This window comes from Salminus brasiliensis, chromosome 2, assembly GCF_030463535.1.
Source record: "Salminus brasiliensis chromosome 2, fSalBra1.hap2, whole genome shotgun sequence".
Lineage (NCBI taxonomy): Eukaryota > Metazoa > Chordata > Actinopteri > Characiformes > Bryconidae > Salminus > Salminus brasiliensis.
This window is the reverse complement of record NC_132879.1, coordinates 2,812,366-2,835,745: the sequence shown is the minus strand read 5'-3', so window position 1 is coordinate 2,835,745 and position 23,380 is coordinate 2,812,366. Positions and strand designations below refer to the sequence as shown.

General features: G+C 43.4%; 1 protein-coding gene across 1 annotated transcript in view; it reads left to right on the top strand.

Moving 5' to 3' along the window:
* Positions 1 to 23,380, top strand: part of LOC140550261 (thyrotropin-releasing hormone-degrading ectoenzyme-like) — a 341,162-nt gene that overhangs the window by 228,686 nt on the left and 89,096 nt on the right. Inside the window, exons 9-10 of the mRNA XM_072674121.1 lie at positions 7,104 to 7,169; positions 23,001 to 23,188. Coding sequence (XP_072530222.1) covers positions 7,104 to 7,169; positions 23,001 to 23,188 — 254 coding nt within the window. The remainder of the gene's footprint in view (positions 1 to 7,103; positions 7,170 to 23,000; positions 23,189 to 23,380) is intronic.

The window sequence follows — 23,380 nt, the reverse complement described above, 5'->3', positions numbered from 1 at the left end:
CATATCAGCAGACTGCTTTTTTCCTTCTCCGAACAGATAAGAGGATTTCCGCTGCTGCCAGAGAATAAATCACTCTTTCAGTCCGTCACACACTTCAGTCCCCGCCAACACAACACACTCTTACTCACTCCTCTGATCACTCCGATGGACAGTGATGTGAGATGTGTTGGAAGACGGCAGTATATAAATGTTCTATAGGTTGAGTCGCTGTAGTCATCGCTAAAGGCCTTCTTTCATTTCTGACACCCTACATACACCCTTCATTAACCTTTTATTAACTATTCATATACCCTACATACACCCTTCATTAACCTTTTATTAACTATTCATATACCCTACATACACCCTTCATTAACCTTTTATTAACTATTCATATAACCCACATATACCCTACATACACCCTTCATTAACCTTCCATTAACTATTCATATACCCTACATATACCCTTCATTAACCTTTCATTAACTGTTTACATACCCTACATACGTCCTACATACATCCTTCATTTACCTTTTATTAACTATACATAAACCTGACATACACCCTACATTTACCTTTCATTAACCATTCATATACCCTACATAAATTCTTCATTAACCTTTCATTAACTATTTATATACCCTACATACACCCTTCATTAACCTTTTTAAACAATTCATATACCCTACATACACCCTTCATTAACCTTTTTAAACAATTCATATACCCTACATACACCCTTCATTAACCTTTTTAAACAATTCATATACCCTACATACACCCTTCGTTAACCTTTCATTAACTATTCATATACCCTACATACACCCTACACATAACCTTCATTTGCCTTTTGTTATCAATTCATATATCCTGCATACAACCTTCATTTACCTTTCATTAACCATTACTATACTCTACAAACACCCTTCATTTACCTTATATCCTTATTACCCTATACCTTTCAAATGCCTTTAATACTGGCCATAATGTCCTTCCTATTCCCTTTATACACCCTTTATTAACCTTACCTCATTTATATACTTCATCAACCCTTCGTATATGCTTCATACACCCTTGATATGTGCATTATATGCTCTCCCTTTACCATTTAGACATATTTCCTATACCCTTTCTATACCCTTTATACATACTTCATACATTATCCCCTTTATATATCCATCAAAGCCACTTCCTAAACCTTTAAATACCATTCATATACCCTTATACACCCTTCATATACCCTTCAAATACCCTTCATACACCCATCATATACCCTTTATACACTCTTTGTGTCCATCATATTGCCCTTTATTCACCTTTCATATACTCTTCCTATACTCTTTACCCTTTTACTATACCTTTCATTCCCTTTTACCCTTCATATACACTTTATATACCCTTCATTACATCCTTCAAAGACACATAAAATACCCTTTATACACTCTGTATGTGTCTGTAATATCTTTCCTATACCCTTTATGCACCTATCAAATACCTTACCATTACATTTACACCCTTCATATACCCTTCATACACACTTCATACAGTATAGCCTTCATATACCCGTTATATATCCTTCATATTCCTTAACACCCTCATACACCCATAAAATACCCTTTATACACCCTTTATGTATCTACCCTTCCTTTACATTTATATCTTTTTCATACACTCCTCCTATATCCTTCATACACACTTCATACAGTATACAATTTATATACTCTTTATACACCCTTCATACAGACTTCACAGAACCTTCTGACACCCATCATATGGCCATCAAATCCTCCATCTGTCCCCTACTCTTTATACATCCTTCAAAAACTCCTCATATACACTCCATACTCCCTTTATATACTCCTTATATACGCTTATAAGTACAGTACTTATACTCCAGATCCAGACTCCAGATCACAGGTAGCATATATAAAACAAATTGCCCGTGTGTGTGATTCAGGTCCTGAAGTCATGTGTTGGGTTATTTTTTCGTGTGTGTGTGTGTGTGTGTGTGTGTGTGTGTGGGTGGGTATGTGTATATGTGTGTGACCTTGGTGGACTAGACTGAACCTGTCCAAAAGTGGGCAGGTTTATTTTTGCTACGGTCCCCATGCTGTTACAGTCAGCAGAAAGCATCACAGTTAAAATAACAACAACACACTTTGGCAGGCTGACCACGGGCAAGATTGGACCTCATGGTCATTTAGCCTTAGGGCTATGGTCAACTGGCCAGAGAGAAGGAGAGAGAGAGAGAGAGGGAGGAAGAGAAATGGACAGATTCAGTGGCTCAGAGCAGATGCAGTCAGGCAGGATGCACAGCATTCATCCGCTGGCTCTCCAGACACATTCCTGTATGCTGGGCCGTGACCAGTGGGACTGTCACTGGACTCTCTATAATTAATTAATCTGTGATCCAATATTTTCAGAGCTCCTTACTGGATTAAAATATTGAAACGGAGACTGGAAATGATGTATCTACTTCACTGGATACTGAAACCTGAAAAAATGGTCTAATCATGATTCCTGTATGTGTTTGTGTTAAAATGAAGAACAGAAATAATAAAATATTAATTTTACTCTGAGCAAAACTATATATTTTCACATTTACAGTGATTACTAATTACTATTTTGTATTTGTTTAATGTTTACAATTTTTGTAGTGATTTAAATCCAGTACGAATCTGCTATTTGCATATTTCTTACAATCTGACAATTATGGACAATTGTGGATTCTAACCACTATGTATTTCCAGTGGGTTTAGTTCTTACAGTCTGATACTTCAATTCAAAGCAATTCAAATCCAGAATGAATCTGCAGTGTTTGTAGGTTTTGCAGTCTGACAGTTCTGGACAATTGTGTATTTTAATCCAGTATGAATCTGCAGTGTTTGGAGGTTTTAAAGTCTGACCGTTTTGGACTATTGTGGGATTTTAATCCAGTATGAATCTGCAGTGTTTGGAGGTTTTAAAGTCTGACCGTTTTGGACTATTGTGGCTTTTAATCCAGTATGAATCTGCAGTGTTTGGAGGTTTTAAAGTCTGACCGTTTTGGACTATTGTGGCTTTTAATCCAGTATGAATCTGCAGTGTTTGGAGGTTTTAAAGTCTGACCGTTTTGGACTATTGTGGCTTTTAATCCAGTATGAATCTGCAGTGTTTGGAGGTTTTAAAGTCTGACCGTTTTGGACAATTGTGGGATTTTAATCCAGTATGAATCTGCAGTGTTTGTAGGTTTTACAGTCTGACCGTTCTGGACAATTGTGGGATTTTAATCCAGTATGAATCTGCAGTGTTTGTAGGTTTTACAGTCTGACCGTTCTGGACAATTGTGGATTTTAATCCAATAAGAATCTGCAGTATTTGTAGGTTTTACAGTCTGAGAATTCGGGACAATTGTGGATTTTAATCCAGTATGAATTTCCAGTGGGTTTAGTTTTTACAATCTAATAATTATGGAGTCATTTTGACCCAGTATGAGTCTGTGGTCTGTGTAGGTTTCAGAGTCTGACAGTAATAACTGTATAGTGATTTTAATCCAGTATGAATTTGCAATGAGTTAACTTTTCATTGTGTGTGTATAGGTTTCACAGTCTGACGGTCATAACTGTGGAGGGATGTTAATCCGGTATGAATCTGGAGAGGGTGTAGTTTTTACAGTTGGATTATTATGGAGGAAATTTAATCCAGAGTGAATCTGTCTGAGGTTTCTATTTACGGACAATCCGGTATGAATTAGTATGCAATCTTGCAAACCATGCTGAACAGCCACAGTGTGTCCCCAAACATTTGAAGGGTGGTGTAGATTAGCTCTTCTTCAGGGTGGGATTCATGGTGGTCTGATTTGCATCTGAACAGCAGGGGGGTTTAGTTTCCCAGTGAACAGGGGAAGCACGGGGGTGTTTTGTTTAAGAAAGGATTAGAGCCGACGTGTTTCTCGCTCACGGTCACCGGAGAGCTATCGAGGAACTCCGCTTGTGTGTGTGTGTGTGTGTGTGTGTGTGTGTGTGTGTGTGTGTATTTGTGTAAATAAATGTGTAAATATGTGTGTGTATACAGAATTTGAGAGAGAGATCAGTGCTGCAACAACCTAGAAAGACTATAGCACCTACCTAGCAACACCATAGCAACCACCTAACAACTACTTAGCAACCACATTGCAGCTACCTAGCAGACGCTTAGCAACGCCACAGCAGTGGTTAGAGCACTGGGTTATTAAAGACAGGGTTGTGGGTTTAATACCTAGGCTGACCAAGCTGCCACTGTTGGGCCCTTGAACAAGGCCCCTAACCATGTCTGCTCCCTGGGCACAGTGGCTGCTCACTAATGTGCATGTGTGTGTTCACTTCACTGATGAGTTAAAGGCGGAGGCCAAATTCCATCTGTGCAACACCATAGAAACCACCTGAGATACTATTCCAACCACCTAGCAACACTAGCATAGCAACCACCTTGTTTTATATCCTTTTTTACCTTAGCTTTTACCTTACCGCAGCTTTGAACTTACATCCATATATTTAACCAATGATAACACCATAGCAACTGCATAGAAACCACTTAACAACACTCTAGCAACCACTTACCCATGCACCAACAACCACCTTGCGTTACTCCAGATGGTTCGGTCTTGTTGTGAGATCTGGGCTTGTATACAGGGGCGCAAGGGTTTCTGCATCCTTCTTTTGTCACTAGGATACAAATATACTAGTAACACCCAACCAACCACGTAGGGTACCATAGCAACCACCTGACAACACTTGAAAAACCACTTGAGACATCATAACAACCACCTGCTATACTACAGTTGCTGCACAGATATAACCTGGTATACTAAAATAGCTGCATAGCAACCACCTAGCAACCATAAGGGATACCATAGCAAAACACATCACCCAACACCAGTGCAACCATCAAGGAACAACATAGCAGCTGCCTAGCTGCACTATAGCAACCATTTAACAACACTATAGCAGAAACCTGAGATACCATAGCAGCCACCTAGCCACAGTGTCAACCAAGTAGCCACTTGACAAGACTAAGGCAGCCATATTCACCATTTATGTTGGACACTAAGGAACAGTGAGCACACCTGCATACCTGGAATGGGGGACAGCCTGGGGACAGCCTAAGGACAGCCTAAGGGCCTTGCTCAGAGGCCCAATAGTGGCAGCTTGCCGAGCTCAGGTATCAAACCCACAACCCTGTGATCAACAGCCCAGTGCTCTAACCACTGAGCCACCACTGAGCCACCACTGCCAACTGCTTGGAAGTGCGAGCCACAGCCCTATGTAACGAGGTTAACTGTGGCGTCTGTGGGGTTTATGCCTATAATCTACAGAAGACCTAAAACCAGAGCTTCTGAAAATCCCTCTTGTGTTTGAAATGGAGGCTCTCAATCAGTTTTGGCTAATGGTGTTTCTGCACAGATGGATACTGGGAGCTCATTATTTCCAGTTCGCAGAGGTAAAGAATATTTATCTCTCAGGATTTCTTTGCCCCCTCCAAAACCCTTCCTCCAGCTCATTTGCCGACTCCTCCACTGTGTTATTATTTGTTTGTTTTCATCCACATTTTAAAAATGTGAATTTGTAGATTCATCACATCCATCCTTCAAAGCTAAATGCTTCTTCCAGCCCTTTTGCAGCGTGTTCCTCCATGTTTCCTCCAAGATTTCCAACTTAATTTATGCTTTTCTCTACAATTTCTCTACAATCAAACATTGGGAAAGTTCTCTTCATCTAAAGTTCCCAAACAAACATTCTCCAGATCTTCCTCGGAGCTGAATTTTCTCCAAACGTCCAAACGTCTGCAAAACAGAAGAGCTTAGTGGTCAGAGTCCAAAGATACCTCCAAAATGTAAAAGTCTGCTTCTACTGGATTGTGGAGGAGCATTGCTGTGACCCATCCCATCCAAAAGTACTGGATGGAGCTCCACCACCATCATTCCAGAGAACACAGTTCTTCCACTGCTCCACAGCTCAATGCAGCTGGGGGGCTTCATCCCCATGTAGGCTATGTCTGGCATTATTAGACAGCAGCATGGTGCCAATAGGTTCATCTAGGTTGTCCTATTGTATTGGCAGTACTTCTTCTCTACAGGGACTAGACAAGCTGAATGCATTCATTAGCAAGAGTGTCTACAAACATTTGGACACATAGTGTACATGCATGATATAAACACAGTAGAAAAAGCTTCAGGCTCAGCCTGAACGTGGAGGGCTAACAGGGTGCTCACCCGACGGTGCTTTTTATGGTGGTGCTGTAGCCAGGAATGGAGCACAGGTGCTCTCCTTAGTGAGTGCCAGCCATCACCCTTGAACGGTGGGTAATGTGGCTGTGTCGGTTGTCCAAAACAGCAGAGCTGGACCAGCAGATTGGTTCAGCACCCTGGACAGCACCGCCCTGTTGGGCGAGCTTGGCTTCTTGGTCGACAGTGTTTCCTCTGAGGGTTTGTGCCAGCCGTGCCAGCCTTGCCAGCCGTGCCAGCCTTGCGCCCTTGAACGGTGGGTAATGTGGCCATATCGATTGTCTAAAATAGCAGAGCTGGACCAGCAGCTGGGTTCAGCACCCTGGACAGCGCCGTCCTGCAGGGCGAGCTTGGCTTCTTGGTCGACAGTGTTTCCTCCAAGGCTTTGTGCCAGCCGTGCCAGCCTTGCGCCCTTGAACGCTGGGTAATGTGGCTGTGTCGGTTGTCCATGACAGCAGAGCTGGACAGCAGCTGGGTCCAGCACCCTGGACAGCGCCGCCCTGCAGGGCAAGCTTGGCTTCTGGGTCGACAGTGTTTCCTCTGAGGGTTCTTCTTTCCCAGCGATTCTCCGTCCACACCAGAAGACCCTGAAACCACGCTGCCAAGTGTTTGCCTCACTCGTTCTGCACAAGCGAAGAAGCGACACGCAAACCATGCAACATAATGAGCCTCTAATTGGCCTTCTTATTGTCCTTCTTGAACTAACAGCCAATCACACCCAAACAGCTGGTTCCAATTTGCATACACTTGTGCTGATTGTAAATTGGCGTGGATTAGCTACGCAGTTGATGGGTTGTTCTGCAGTCCAGTCCTCTAAATCTGCTTTTTTTACTTATCTGTGCAGAGCTGAATTAACAGCCGGCTCTTCCCTCTGTTTCCGCAGGACTACTTAATGACGCACATGTACGGGAACGCGGCGAGGGACGACTTGTGGAACAAGTTTTCTGAGGTAAGATCCTAATCACTCGCTGCCCCCAGGGGTTATAAGCTCTAGCCACAGGCTAATGGGAAAGATAGGACTGGAAGCCAGAGCGTGAGAGAGCGTGAGAGAGCGTGCGAGAGAGTGAGAGAGAGTGAGAGAGAGCGCGAGAGAGTGAGAGAGAGCGCGAGAGAGTGAGAGAGAGTGAGAGAGAGCGCGAGAGAGTGAGAGAGAGTGCGAGAGAACACAGATAGAGGAAGTGTGTGCACAACCTATTTATACTCCTTCTCTCAATCCAACTCTTGCAGAGTGTAGATTCATGAAGCCAGCCAGCATATAGGTCACCACTGGTTGTGTAACTATGCTGCTATACTTACACACACACACACACACTTTTACACACACTTTTACACACACACACACACACACTGTACTACATTCCAAGATTGACATCACTAATCTGCAATCTCCACAGACTTGGAAGCTGGAGCTGAAACATCAGCTAGAACATCAGCAGCATTTTCTGCCTGAACACTGAAGGGTTATATGAGCTGTAGCACGGTAGCGCTCATAACTGTGGGTTTTCCTCACCAAACTTCAGGAATACAACCTCGCTGTCACTCCAAAAACTTGTATCTCCACTTTTGCTGGGTTTGTTTTTCCACTTTTCTCCATAATGTGACTCTTAACATTGTATCAGAAAGCAGTACGATAGAAATGCTCCAAAATGACAGATATAGAACTTAAATATTTGCACACTGACTTCCCTTCAAAGCTAAGAACGTTGATTCCTTCTCCTGTCAAACGAAATGGCGAACAGAACAACACCTGGGACTGGGAGGAGTTGGGAGCTGAGCAGGAACCATAGGGGAGAATGACAGGAGAGAAACCAAAAGGGGGCTAGAACTAAACCCTACAGGCAGTGCCTGGGCGATGGGGGGGGGGGGGTTCTGTTTGACCCCATAACAGGAGGGTTAGAAAGTGTGATTATTGATAAATATTAAATTAATTAATAACCCAAATTATTGAAGTACATTGTGATTTGACTAGCTATCAGAATTGCTTCTTAGTGTTTAGTATTGGTCACAACACCGTACTGTACTGACTGGGCAGTGATGGCATAGTTACTTCAGCAAACCAGCTGCAGACCTTCATAACTATGGATTTTCTACTGACTACTGTAGTGCACCTTTCATAAACTGTACTGTAAGCATTTACAATACTGTAAATGCTTATGCAGGTTCATATCACTTGTCATGGAAAACTTATGTAGGTGTCATGTCGCCTTACCCATTTCCCTTCATCAGACTGTAGCAGTAAGTCTTTCATCACAGCAGCTGCTTTTAAAGCCCCTCTAAGGCGAGACCAAAGCCTGCAAGTACAGACATGAAGCCTATCCATCATATTAGGAGTGGCATCCACAGCTGTGAAAGGGAGGGTCGACCGCAAAAGGGTAATCTGCCGCTTTGCTCAGAGCGTCCTGCAAGTCTCAAACACTTCAGTTTGGATTAAGGTGGGCATGGGTGCCCCTTCGAGCTTCCCCAGGCAAAACCAGCCAGGTGTGTTTCTGAAGCTAGCTCTGGGAATTCCGGCTTCTGAATTATGGAGCCGGAGTATCGAGTCCATCTGTTTTGGCCTGAAGTTGTGTACCGAAGTTCTGTTCTTTCTTCCTCCTTGAGCAGAGAAAAGCAGAGCTAGCCAGGTACATCAGAGGCTGTCACAGTCCAGAAAGTCTCATGATGGCTCTCAGCAGTAGCCTCCCACGCTAATCCTGTGAGAAACGTCACTTTAATGAGATTACTTTCAGCAGCGCAGTCTGGAAGGTTCTGATCCATTTAGCGAAACAGCAGGATGTTTGCTGCCTATTAGCATCTTTATAGGTGCCTTGTCACAGCAGTGAAAAATGAGAGTTGAGCTCATATGGACTTTTTTTTCTTGGAGATGTTTGTTAGGCCTCTGGAAACAGCTTGACCAGAGATGCTAAGCAGTACCCTTCACTAAACATGCAAGTTGCACATATTGCTGAGACAGATGTGCAAATGCACACACACAGCTTGTCTAGTCCCTGTAGAGAAGTACAGTCAATAGTCTATTCTCTGGAGCAGATCAGCATCATGAACCTATTGGCACCATGCTGCTGTCTAATGCCAGGCCTAGGCTAGTAGAGGGGTGTATATAAAGCCCCCCAGCAGCATTGAGCTGTGGAGCAGTGGAAGAACTGTGTTCTCTGGAATGATGGATGGAGGAGCTCGATCCAATACTTTTATGATGAGTTAGGACGTTTGAGAGGAGTTGGAAAGTTGGGGATGAGGTGGGGTGGTCATCATCCAACACCCTGACCTCACATCAGTGCTCCAGCTCCACAATCTAGTAGAAACACTTTTTCTTTGGACAGTAGAGACTGTTACTCCAACAAAAGCAGGATAAAGCTCTTGATTTCAGAAGAAGCAATGAATGAGCGAGCGTCCCAATACTTTTGTCCATATAGTGTATAACAGCAGGCCTGGAGCTCTGCTGCAGTTATTGAGTCAGTTGGAGGCTTTCCTGCACTCTGCTTTGAGCTCAGCACTCGGCCCTGACCTTGCTCTGTAACTTTATGATGATTAGGAGGTGTGTCCCAATACTTTTGTCCTTATAGCATAGTTGCAAGGAGGGGGACAATTCCATATTAATGCCTTTGGATTTAGAATGGGATGTCATAAGAGCTGCTGTAGGCGTAATATGTAGTTGTCCCAATACTTTTGTCCATATAGTGTATAACAGCAGGTCTGGAGCTCTGCAGTTATTGAGTCAGCAACAGAGCATTGGGGGCTTTTCTGCAATCGGCCCTGACCCCTCTCTGTAACTTTATGATGATTAAGAGGTGTGTCCCAATACTTTTGTCCTTATAGCATAGTTGCAAGGAGGGGGACCAATTCCATATTAATGCCTATGGATTTAGAATGGGATGTCATAAAAGCTACTGTAGGCGTAATATGTAGTTGTCCCAATACTTTTGTCCATATAGTGTATAACAGCAGGTCTGGAGCTCTGCAGTTATTGAGTCAGCAACAGAGCGTTGGGGGCTTTTCTGCAATCGGCCCTGACCCCTCTCTGTAACTTTATGATGATTAAGAGGTGTGTCCCAATACTTTTGTCCTTATAGCATAGTTTCAAGGAGGGGGACCAATTCCATATTAATGCCTATGGATTTAGAATGGGATGTCATAAAAGCTACTGTAGGCGTAATATGTAGTTGTCCCAATTCTTTTGTACATATAGTGTATAACAGCAGGTCTGGAGCTCTGCAGTTATTGAGTCAGCAACAGAGCATTGGGGGCTTTTCTGCAATCGGCCCTGACCCCTCTCTGTAACTTTATGATGATTAAGAGGTGTGTACCAATACTTTTGTCCTTATAGCATAGTTTCAAGGAGGGGGACCAATTCCATATTAATGCCTATGGATTTAGAATGGGATGTCATAAAAGCTGCTGTAGGCGTAATATGTAGGTGTCCCAATACTTTTGTCCATATAGTGTATAACAGCAGGTCTGGAGCTCTGCAGTTATTGAGTCAGCAACAGAGCGTTGGGGGCTTTTCCGCACTCGGCCCTGACCCCTCTCTGTAACTTCATGATGATTAAGAGGTGTGTCCCAATACTTTTGTCCTTCTAGCAAAGTTTCAAGAAGGGGGACCAATTTCATATTAATGCCTATGGATTTAGAATGGTATGTCATAAAAGCTGCTGTAGGCGTAATATGTAGGTGTCCCAATACTTTTGTCCATATAGTGTATAACAGCAGGTCTGGAGCTCTGCAGTTATTGAGTCAGCAACAGAGCGTTGGGGGCTTTTCCGCACTCGGCCCTGACCCCTCTCTGTAACTTTATGATGATTAAGAGGTGTGTCCCAATACTTTTGTCCTTATAGCATAGTTGCAAGGAGGGGGACCAATTCCATATTAATGCCTATGGATTTAGAATGGGATGTCATAAAAGCTACTGTAGGCGTAATATGTAGTTGTCCCAATACTTTTGTCCATATAGTGTATAACAGCAGGTCTGGAGCTCTGCAGTTATTGAGTCAGCAACAGAGCGTTGGGGGCTTTTCTGCAATCGGCCCTGACCTCTCTCTGTAACTTTATGATGATTAAGAGGTGTGTCCCAATACTTTTGTCCTTATAGCATAGTTGCAAGGAGGGGGACCAATTCCATATTAATGCCTTTGGATTTAGAATGGGATGTCATAAGAGCTGCTGTAGGCGTAATATGTAGTTGTCCCAATACTTTTGTCCATATAGTGTATAACAGCAGGTCTGGAGCTCTGCAGTTATTGAGTCAGCAACAGAGCATTGGGGGCTTTTCTGCAATCGGCCCTGACCCCTCTCTGTAACTTTATGATGATTAAGAGGTGTGTCCCAATACTTTTGTCCTTATAGCATAGTTGCAAGGAGGGGGACCAATTCCATATTAATGCCTATGGATTTAGAATGGGATGTCATAAAAGCTGCTGTAGGCGTAATATGTAGTTGTCCCAATACTTTTGTCCATATAGTGTATAACAGCAGGTCTGGAGCTCTGCAGTTATTGAGTCAGCAACAGAGCGTTGGGGGCTTTTCTGCAATCGGCCCTGACCCCTCTCTGTAACTTCATGATGATTAAGAGGTGTGTCCCAATACTTTTGTCCTTATAGCATAGTTGCAAGGAGGGGGACCAATTCCATATTAATGCCTATGGATTTAGAATGGGATGTCATAAAAGCTGCTGTAGGCGTAATATGTAGGTGTCCCAATACTTTTGTCCATATAGTGTATAACAGCAGGTCTGGAGCTCTGCAGTTATTGAGTCAGCAACAGAGCGTTGGGGGCTTTTCCGCACTCGGCCCTGACCCCTCTCTGTAACTTCATGATGATTAAGAGGTGTGTCCCAATACTTTTGTCCTTCTAGCATAGTTTCAAGGAGGGGGACCAATTTCATATTAATGCCTATGGATTTAGAATGGGATGTCATAAAAGCTGCTGTAGGCGTAATATGTAGTTGTCCCAATACTTTTGTCCATATAGTGTATAACAGCAGGTCTGGAGCTCTGCAGTTATTGAGTCAGCAACAGAGCGTTGGGGGCTTTTCCGCACTCGGCCCTGACCCCTCTCTGTAACTTTATGATGATTAAGAGGTGTGTCCCAATACTTTTGTCCTTATAGCATAGTTTCAAGGAGGGGGACCAATTCCATATTAATGCCTATGGATTTAAAATGGGATGTCATAAAAGCTGCTGTAGGCGTAATATGTAGGTGTCCCAATACTTTTGTCCATATAGTGTATAACAGCAGGTCTGGAGCTCTGCAGTTATTGAGTCAGCAACAGAGCGTTGGGGGCTTTTCCGCACTCGGCCCTGACCCCTCTCTGTAACTTTATGATGATTAAGAGGTGTGTCCCAATACTTTTGTCCTTATAGCATAGTTTCAAGGAGGGGGACCAATTCCATATTAATGCCTATGGATTTAGAATGGGATGTCATAAAAGCTGCTGTAGGTGTCCCAATACTTTTGTCCATACAGTGTACCAATGGTAGCTTTATTGACTACACTGTTCCTAATGAACTGGATGTATAAGAGGGGCCTAGTCCTTGACCAGGAGCTTCCTTCCTGTCCAGGCACTCATGTTCTGCCACGTTGATGAATCCTGCAGCCTTACAGTCCATGACAGGCCATCATCTAATGAATACTGATACGCGCCGCATTCGTTAGCTATTCACGAAATCCAATTTGCTACAATAATCTTCCAGCGCTTAGCGACACAAAGCCTTTTGTCAAGCCTACGACCCGTAGCTAGGCCGGCCTACACCTCCTTTAATTATTTCTGCATGCCTGTGTGGCGGCTTCCGGGGGAAAAAACCCTACAACATCCCCTGAAAAAAAATATAATAATAAAAAAGAATCTTAAAGTAGACTCGCTGTTCTCGACGTCTGCCGGAAAGGATCTGCCGTTGCCATTTTCCACATTAGACAAGCCATGAGTCATCGACAGATGAGACAGCCTGCCTGGCTTAGCGCCTGCTCGGAGAGGGCTTGTCCCCAGGTGGTGTCTTGTGTAATACCCCAGACTGAAGCGCGGACGAGCCCACATTAATCGCTAATCAAAGTTATCAGCATATCCATGCACGACCCGCTCAGTCTCCCATTTCAGTGATGGCCACCGACGTTCAGGCTTCAGTCGCTTCCGCTGAGCCTTTTTTTGCCCCTTTCAGTGAGGAACATATGGCTGAGCAGCGTTAATTGCTAATCAAACCTAGCATCTCGACACACTCTGCTAGCTCAGGCTCTGCTAGCTCAATGCCAGTCACTAACTCATATGTGGACATTATGCGAACTTTAAAGGTCTCTGAACTGTTTTGAAGGCTTTGATGTTTGATGATTTTTGCTTTTATGTTATATACCGCTAATTAACCCACCCATTCAAAACTCCCTCTGGCACTAGCAATGCTCCCCACCCTAGAAGGGTAAGGCCATTGTCTCCTACATACAGCCAGGCAGCATGCCTGCATGACTAGGGGCTTGATTTTACACCCCTGCGGCCTGAATGAAACACTTCAACTGGATGATTAAGGGGTGTGTCCCAATACTTTTGTCAATAATAGAAGGGTAAGACAGTTGTCTCCTCTGATACAGCACCGTGTCCCGACCTCCACAGACGCCCTTGCCGACCAAGGAGGAGAGAGCGCCATCTACCCACCCCGTGGTCGATTGTGCTCTCCCAGACCCCGGATGCTGATGGCAAAGTGTCATGTCCAAATGTTTGTGGACACCTCTTCTTGTTGCACTGTGTGCACACACACATACACAGGTTGTCCAGTCCATGTAGAGAAGTATTGCCAATACATCACAGATAAACATGGGCTAGACAGGTATAAAGCCCCCCAGCACTGAGCTGAGGAAGAACTGTGTTCTCTGGAATGATGGTGGGTGCTCCATTCAATGCTTTTGGGATGATTTGGCGCCTTGACCTCGCTGAATGCCGTCAAATTCTCACAGCAATGCTCCAGCTCCAAAATCTAGTAGAAAGCCTTCCTTCCTGGACAGTAGACTCAGGCTCTGCTAGCTCAATGCCAGTCACTAATTCATAAGTGGACATTATGCGAACCTCCAAGTGGTCTCCAAAACTGGCCTTTGAACTGTTTTGGTGGTCTCCTGGAGAGGCTTTGATGTTTGATGATTTGATGATTTAGCATGTTGTCTTAGTGCAACCGGTTCTCTCTCCAGGCTTCAGTCATCCAGTCCAGGGTGTGGTATCCCATTTACTGTGGGTAAGAGAAGCCACCATGCTTGACTGATCCGCCGGAGTGAGTGTTTTCAGTGTGAGAGACTCTGACAGCGTGCTTTGATTCCTGCCCCTGCCTCACCCTCGCCAATCCCACGGGTCCTCCGCCAAACTGCCACTTTCTCCTGGAGAGAGACGACACACCAGCAATTCTTCCTCGATTTTTAGGCAAGAAAAAAAATCCATCCCCTCCATCAAATTGCAGAGCTCTTAGGAAGGTAGTGGACAGGAAATGAGTCCGAGTTATTAAAAGGGATTTTGTGAAAGCATCTCGCCACGTTTTATTAATACCAAATTAAAGTTCCGCTTCAGAAAATTCAGATGAAATTTGAAAACGTTGGTTTTCAATGGTCTCCTCTGGTCCAGAATACTAACTAAAGTCACGTTCAGGCAAATGATTGGCAGATGATCTCTGTCCATTCTTCGCAGCAGCATCCTCGGATTTGGAAATGACCCGGTTCAGCTTTCTGTTATGCTTTTGTTGGAGTTACTGGAGGATAAAGACAAAGGATTTCTACCAGATTTTGGAGGAGGAGCATCATTGCTGTTAGGATTTGACTGCATTCAGCGACAAGAGCATTAGTGAGGTCAGGAGGTCAGTGTTAAATGGAGCACCGCCATCCATCAGTCCGGAGAACACGGAGAACGGAGTTCTTCCACTGCTCCACAGCTCAATGCTGGGGGGCTTTATATACACCCCTCTACTAGCCCACGCCTGGCATTATTAGGCAGACCAGAGAGTCAGTCTATTCTATTGGCAGTTCTTCTCTACTGCTGAATGCAGTCATTAGAAGGGGTGTCCACAGACAGCTTGTCCAACGTCGGAAGGACAGACCAGGCTGAGTCACTATAAATGATACCCCATGCTTTAGAGACAGCAGCTGTTGGGGGGATAACAGTATTTGTCCACTACCCCCCACCTACCCCCCATACCCCGCCCACCCCACCACCCTTCAGCCGGAGTGCTGTACTGTTTATGCCTGAAAGCGATAGTCAGTATGAGCAAACATCACAGACCTGAGAGACTTGAAGCATCCTTGGGCCCCAAGCTGAGATGATTAGGAGCAGCCTGGTGCTCCACAAGTTGAAATCTGGTCAGGTTCACAGTCTGTGGAGGTTTGCCTTGGGCAGAGTTGTCAGTTTCTAAGCCAGTTAGGAGAAACTGCACGCCGGTCTTTTGCCTGAAGACTGGAAAATCTCTGAAGGTCTTTGTTAGAGTTTCTTGAAAGTGTTTAGAACAAAGAGTCTCCTAGCTGATGTTTAATAGAGAGACCATCAGAAAGTTCAGAGCTACACTGCGTGCACAGTGAGCGTATATTCGTATATACACTATATGGGCAAAAGTATTGGGACACCCCCACATTACACCTACAGGAGCTTTTACGGCCTCTTATTCTAGACTCATAGGCTGTATTAATATGGAGTCGGTCCCTCTTTGCTCTAAGCTCTAACAGCAGCAGCAGGTCTCGGCCCTGACCCCGCTCTGTAGCTTTACGTGGTCTGACAGACACTCGGTGGCTGAGCTGCTCTCTGTGAGCTGTTCCTCCTAAACTCTTCCACTGTTCAATAATAATAACACCACTCACAGCTGATGGAGGAAGATCTAGGAGGGAGGAAATTTCACCAGCTGACTTGTTGTTGTTGTTGGTGCAGTGGTGTGTAAGAAAGGCCAACTGCATGGCTAGGGGCTGGATTTTATACGTACATGTTATACGTACGTTATATGTGTCAATGGGTTTTAATGAAACACCAGAATTCAATTATTCAGTGTGTCCCAATACTTTTGTCCGTATAATTTAGCTGCAAAGGGAGGGACAGACTCCAAATTAATGGTGAGGGATTTTGAAAGGGGGTTATAAAAGTTCTTGTAGGTGTCCCAATACTTTTGTCCATTATTCAATCATCTTCGAGGACTTTGCTGGCTGGAGCATCGCCCCGCATAAAAATCATGGCCTTCTTGAATGCAGCTTGAGGAACAGCATCATTCAGGAACTGGCAGTAGGTTTAGAAGTTTGGACAAAAGTATTGGGACACCTGTTCAGTCAGTCATTGTTTTTTCTGAAATCGAGGGTATTTAAAAGAGCTGATCCTGCTTTTGTTGGAGGAACTGTCTCTCTACTGTCCAGAGAAGAATCTTAGCTTTCTACTAGATTTACTAGAGCATTGCTGTGAGGATCTGATTGTATTCAGTGACAAGAGCCTTAGTGAGATCAGGATGTTGGATGATGATGATCACCACAACCCCACCTCATCAACCCCAACTCCTCAACTCATCCCGAAAGTATTTAATGGAGCACCGACCATCATTCCAGAGAACACAGTTCCTCCACTGCTCCACAGCTCCATGCTGGGGGGCTTTATACCCCTCAAGCCCAAACCTGGTATTAGGCATTGTACCAGTAGGTTCTTCAAGGTGGGCCTGGGCTCTTAGTGGGTTTTATACATCGTTACATCCCACCCTAATCTCACATGTTGCCCGTCTAGGCTCAATGTGCAGTGCACAACCCAGACGGGCCCATGTTTAACCCCTCCTGGTCCCGTCAGTGACCCTGGTCACCCTTGGGTCCAACATGGAACCCATGGACAAATCTTTCTGGTTCCCATTTGGGCTACCCGGACAGGGCCCACATGGGCATGTTACCTAGGTAAAGGTGTTCCTACTGCACAGTGGTGAATATTCTTCATACAAAAGTGCTGCCAATAGAATGGGATGCTCTGGAGCAGCTGTATTTGAGCCCAGGGTCCCCCAGGCCCATATGAAGGGGGTATAAACTGTAGCTAAGTCTGGCATTAGCTGGCATGGTGCCAATAGGCTCATGTTGAGACAGGCATTTGCACAGCTGTGTCAGCAACACGTACAGTTTAAAGTAGCTGAATGCAAACATTTGCTGTCCTAATGGTGAGGTCTGAAAGGGTCAGATGTGTGGTTTTAATGACTGTAGTCGTAGCGATGATGTAAGGTGGCTAAAAATAGTCCCTTGATGTCCCACTTTCAGATGGAAGATGAAAGAGTTTGATTACCTTTTTGGAAGTTTTTAATTGAATTGTCTGACTGTTCCGGCGCTCAGGCTTTGTCATTTTATTGAAGAACTCTCCGACCTTCAGCAAGGAGAGGTGAAAATCCTTTTATCCATTTATATCTCTGTTGATCATCCGAGGAAAAGCACTTCAGGGGCCGGATTCACAGCAGCGACTTAGGAAAGAACGTCTTTTTTTTGACACTTAAAGTTAAAATTAAGTATTTCTCAAAAATCTTCATAAAAATTTTCTCATTTTTACTCAATTTTTCTCAAAAATTTGGTTTTTAAACATGGACAAAAGTATTGGGACACCTGCTCATGCTTTGTTTATTTCCAAAATCAAGTGTCCTGCTGCCCAGGGAAGAAGGCTGTCTACTAGATTTTGGAGGAGCATTGCTGTGAGGATTTGATTGTATTCAGCCACAAGCGCATTAGTGAACTGGCCACTTTATCGGAAACGCCTGCCTTTTCGCTCCACCTTGCTTTGATCTCTGTACAGTTGGAGACTTTTGGATTATTGGTTGATGTAGAGTTTGTATTAGTCATTCTGACCAAAGCACCTCTGTTGTCCACATATTTTTGGGATGCTGGCCCATATTCAGCAAGGCAGTACCCCGACATGGTCGTTAATCCAGTCTCCAGCCCTGGATGAAGGATTGTGGATCGAAGGTCCAGGTTTAAGACCTCTGGTCTAAAAGATGGCTGACACAGAGATAAAAGGGAGGGGTTTCTGATAAAGTGGCCATTTTTCTTATTTGTTTTTCATTTTCTGGTAAGCATTGGTTAAAAGAAATGGACAAAAGTATTGGGACACCTGCTCATGCATTGTTTTTTCCAAAATCAAGTGTCCTGCTGTCCAGGGAAGAAGGCTGTCTACTAGATTTTGGAGGAGCATTGCTGTGAGGATCAGATTGCATTCAGTGAAAAGAGCGTTAGGGAGGTCAGGATGTCGGATGATGATGATCACCACCCCACCTCATCAACCCCAACTCCCTAAATCTCCAGCCCTGGATGAAGGATTGGGGATCAAAGGTCCAGGTTTGAAGACCTCTGGTCTAACAGATGGCTAACACAGAGATAAAAGGGAGGGGTTTCTGATAAAGTGGCCAGGGAGGGTATTTTTTCGCTGACACGTTGGTAGGAAGACATAAGAAATCAATAAGATGTTTGTCTTCATTTTGTTGTTTTTAGTCTAAACAAGCCTCTGCACGGCATCTATCACATCAAAGATGTCATTTTTATGAGGAGATTGGGCGGCTTGCCAGAGTGTTTGGTACATTACAAGAGCCTCTTGATTGAAAAAACAAATCATTATTGACATGAAAGCTCAAAGTAATATCAGCGGAGGAAGAGACAAGCTGTTGTTTTCCCTTTCTCATTGTCAGACGCGTTTCTTTGTTCAGTTGACATCGTCATCATTGGTACCACTGCTGCGTAATCTCTCAATTTAGGATCTCTGATCCAAATGGCCTCAGTTCAGCTCTATTTGTTTGAATATGTGTATTTTAGTTTAAGAGACTTAATCAGATCCTGGATCAGCACTCTGGGGTCTTATTCGTGTGAAAATTTAGACGAATGGCGTCTTTAGTAATCCTGCAGACACTTGCAATTACTGCTACCATGATCAGAAGCACTGTACGTCTGAGTGTTCGAGTCTCAGAAGGTGTCCATACGATCCCACACATGGTTTTAAATTGGGTGTCCATAGTTTTTTTTACAAAAGAGGACACTGGGGACACACGTCATGTCCTCATTTGATGTTCATTATCTCTCAGCCATTGCTCATTCATACAAGTGGAGAAATTGTGTGTGAATAGTTGAGTTACAGTTGAGTTTAGACAGATTTTGTTGGGCTTTAGTCAAGCTTGGACAGAATTTGTTGGGTTAAAGTCAAGTTTGGACAGATTCTGTTGAGCGATAGTCAAGCTTGGACAGAATTTGTTGGGTTACAGTTGAGATTGGACAGAATTTATAGGGCTACAGTCAAGTTTGGACAGAATTTGTTTGTACTATTGTCAAGTTTGAATAGAACTGATTGGGCTGTTATTAAGTCTGGAATGAATTTGTTGGGATACAGTTAAATTTGGACCCAATTAGTTGGGTTACAGTTAGGTTTGGACAGATTCTGTTGAGCAATAGTCAAGCTTGGGCAGATTTTGTAAGGTTAAATGTGAGTTTGGACAGAATTTGTTGGGTTACAGTTGAGATTGGACAGAATTTATAGGGCTACAATCAAGTTTGGACAGAATTAGTTGGACTATTGTCAAGTTTGAATAGAACTGATTGGGCTGTTATTAAGTCTGGACTGAATTTGTTGGGATACAGTCAAATTTGGACTGAATTTGTTGGGTTACAATTGAGATTGGACAGAATGTATTGGGCTACAGTTAAGTTTGGACACAATTAGTTGGGTTACAGTTAGGTTTGGACAGATTCTGTTGAGCTACAGTCAGGTTGGGACAGATTTCGTTGAACTGTATGTAACTTTAGATCATGTACACTGTGTGCAGAATTATTAGGCAAATGAGTATTTTGATCACATCATCCTTTTTATACATGTTGTCCTACTCCAAGCTCTATAGGCTTGAAAGCCAACTACCAATCAAGTAAATCAGGTGATGTGCATCTCTGTAATGAGAAGGGGTGTGGTCTAATGACATCAACACCCTATATAAGGTGTGCTTAATTATTAGGCAACTTCCTTTCCTTTGGCAAAATGGGTCAGAAGAGAGATTTGACAGACTCTGAAAAGTCAAAAATTGTGAGATGTCTTGCAGAGGGATGCAGCAGTCTTGAAATTGCCAAACTTTTGAAGCGTGATCACCGAATAATCAAGCGTTTCATGGCAAATAGCCAACAGGGTTGCAAGAAACGTGTTGAAAAAAAAAAGGCACAAAATAACTGCCGATGAATTGAGGAAAATCAAGCGTGAAGCTGCCAAGATGCCATTTGCCACCAGTTTTGCCATATTTCAGAGCTGCAACGTTACTGGAGTATCAAAAAGCACAAGGTGTGCGATACTCAGGGACATGGCCAAGGTAAGGAAGGCTGAAAAACGACCACCTTTGAACAAGAAACATAAAATAAAACATCAAGACTGGGCCAAGAAATATCTTAAGACTGATTTTTGGTTTAATGGACTGATGAAATGCGAGTAGCTCTTGATGAGCCAGATGGATGGGCCCGAGGCTGGATCAGTAAAGGGCAGAGAGCTCCACTCCGACTCAGACGCCAGCAAGGTGGAGGTGGGGTACTGGTATGGGCTGGTATCATCAAAGATGAACTTGTGGGACCTTTTCGGGTTGAGGATGGAGTGAAGCTCAACTCCCAGACCTACTGCCAGTTTCTGGAAGACACCTTCTTCAAGCAGTGGTACAGAAAGAAGTCGGTATCAGTCAAGAAAAACATGATTTTCATGCAGGACAATGCTCCATCACATGCCTCCAAATACTCCACAGCGTGGCTGGCCAGTAAGGGTCTAAAAAAAGACAAAATGATGACATGGCCCCCTAGTTCACCTGATCTGAACCCCATAGAGAACCTGTGGTCCCTCATAAAATGTGAGATCTACAGGGAGGGAAAACAGTACACCTCTCTGAACAGTGTCTGGGAGGCTGTGGTGTCTGCTGCACGCAATGTTGATCGTAAACAGATCAAGCAACTGACAAAATATATGGATGAAAGGCTTTTGAGTGTCATGGTAAAGAAAGGTGGCTGTATTGGTCACTGATTTGTTTTTGGTTTTGTTTTTGAATGTCAGAAATGTTTATTTCTAAATTTTGTTATATTGGTTTACCTGGTAAAAATAAACAAGTAAGATGGGTATATATTTGTTTTTTTTATTAAGTTGTCTAATAATTCTGCACAGTAATAGTTACCTGCACAAACAGATATCCTCCTAAGAAAAAAAACCCACTCCAACTTCCAAAAATATTAAGCTTTGATATTTATGAGTCTTTTGGGTTGATTGAGAACATAGTTGTTGTTCAGTAATTAAAAGAATCCTCTCAAATATAACTTGCCTAATAATTCTGCACACACTGTATATGTATAAACCTGTATGAAAAGACTTAATCAGATCCTGGATCAGCACTCTGGAGTCTTATTCATGTGAGAATTTAGATGAATGACATCTTTAGTAATGCTGCAGACACTTGCAATTACTGCTACCATGCTCAGAAACACTGTATGCCTGAGTGTTCGAGTCTCAGAAGATGTCTTCAGTAGACGCTTCCAGCGAAAACAAAGACTTTATTCTATTTGTTCCTTCTGGGAGTTTATTATTGATTGTTTTTTTGCAGCACATCCAGTTATGAAGACACTTCCATACATACAATCCCACACATGGTTTTAAATTGGGTGTCCATCATTTGTTTTTTAAAAAAGAGGACACTGGGGATACACATATCATGTCATAATTTGATGTTTATTATCTCTCAGTCATTGCTCATTCATACGAGTGGAGAAATTGTGTGTGAATAGTTGAGTTACAGTTGAGTTTAGACAGATTTTGTTGGTCTATAGTCATGTTTGGACAGAATTTGTTGGGTTACAGTCAGGTTTGGACAGATTCTGTAGAGCTATAGTCAAGCTAGGACAGATTTTGTTAGGTTAAAGTTGAGATTGGACAGAATGTATTGGGCTATAGTCAAGTTTGGAAAGAATTGGTTGGGCGATTGTCAAGTTTGGACAGAATTTATTGGCATACAGTCCAATTTGGACCAAATTAGTTGGGCTGTTGTCAAGTTTGGATAGAATTTGTAAGGTTAAAGTTGGGTTTGGACAGAATTCATTGGGCTAGTGTCAAGTTTGAATAGAACTGGTTGTTTTTATGTCGAGTTGGGACAGATTTGGTTGGACTGTATGTGACTTTAGATCATGTATATGTATAAACATGTATGAAAAGACTTAATCAGATCCTGGATCAGCACTCTGGAGTCTTATTCATGTGAGAATTTAGATGAATGACATCTTCAGTAATCCTGCAGACACTTACAATTACTGCTACCATGCTCAGAAACACTGTACGTCTGAGTGTTCGAGTCTCAGAAGGTGTCTTCAGTAGACTTCATTCTATTTGTTCCTTCTGGGAGTTTATTATTGATTGTTTTGGGGGTTTTTTTGCAGCACATCCAGTTATAAGGACACTTACATACCTACGATCCCACCCATGGTTTTAAATATGGTGTCCATATTTTGGCTTTCAAAAAAGAGAACACTGGGGACACATTGGTATCCTTCTGGCAGCCTTGCCACCAAGTGCTTTCCCTGCTTTTGGCTTTTTGGTTCAGCTGTTGGAGTTTTCCTGTAGTCACCATTACGTTTAAACATTTCTCCAGCTTTGACTAGTGCGTTCTTTCTCTAGTGGGCAGGGTTTATATAATATTGGGGGTGTAAATATAACGAGTCTAGACTGTGATGTAACAGTTTTGAGGTTTTGGAATCGGCCTGTTTTACAGCTCTGTTTTTGTTCTGCTGGATGTTCTTTTGAAGGAAACTTGGTGCATTAATCTAATCATCCTGTTGTGTGTGGTGGTGTGTTTTGCAGGCCATGCAGAGGGAAGGAAAAGACATCAACATAAAGGAGGTGATGGACCGCTGGACACTGCAGATGGGCTACCCTGTGGTCACCATCAGCAAGAACGACAGCTTGGACAACACGGTCACCATCACCCAGGAGCACTTTGTCTACGACATCGACGCCAAACTCCGCGACCCTGACCTTTTCAACAAAAGGTACTGTGGAGTGTGTCAAGCCTTAGCATTATGTTCTGCGGTTTTGTAAAAAAGCATGTGACATTTGGTTTGTTTCATTCTCTGCATGTGGCAGTCAAAACTTTGACCAGGAGTCCAGGGAGGCCTCAGGACTGCCCGTGTTAACCTTTAGAAGTCCCAGTTATTACTGGTGATGAGTCATGTTGCAATTTT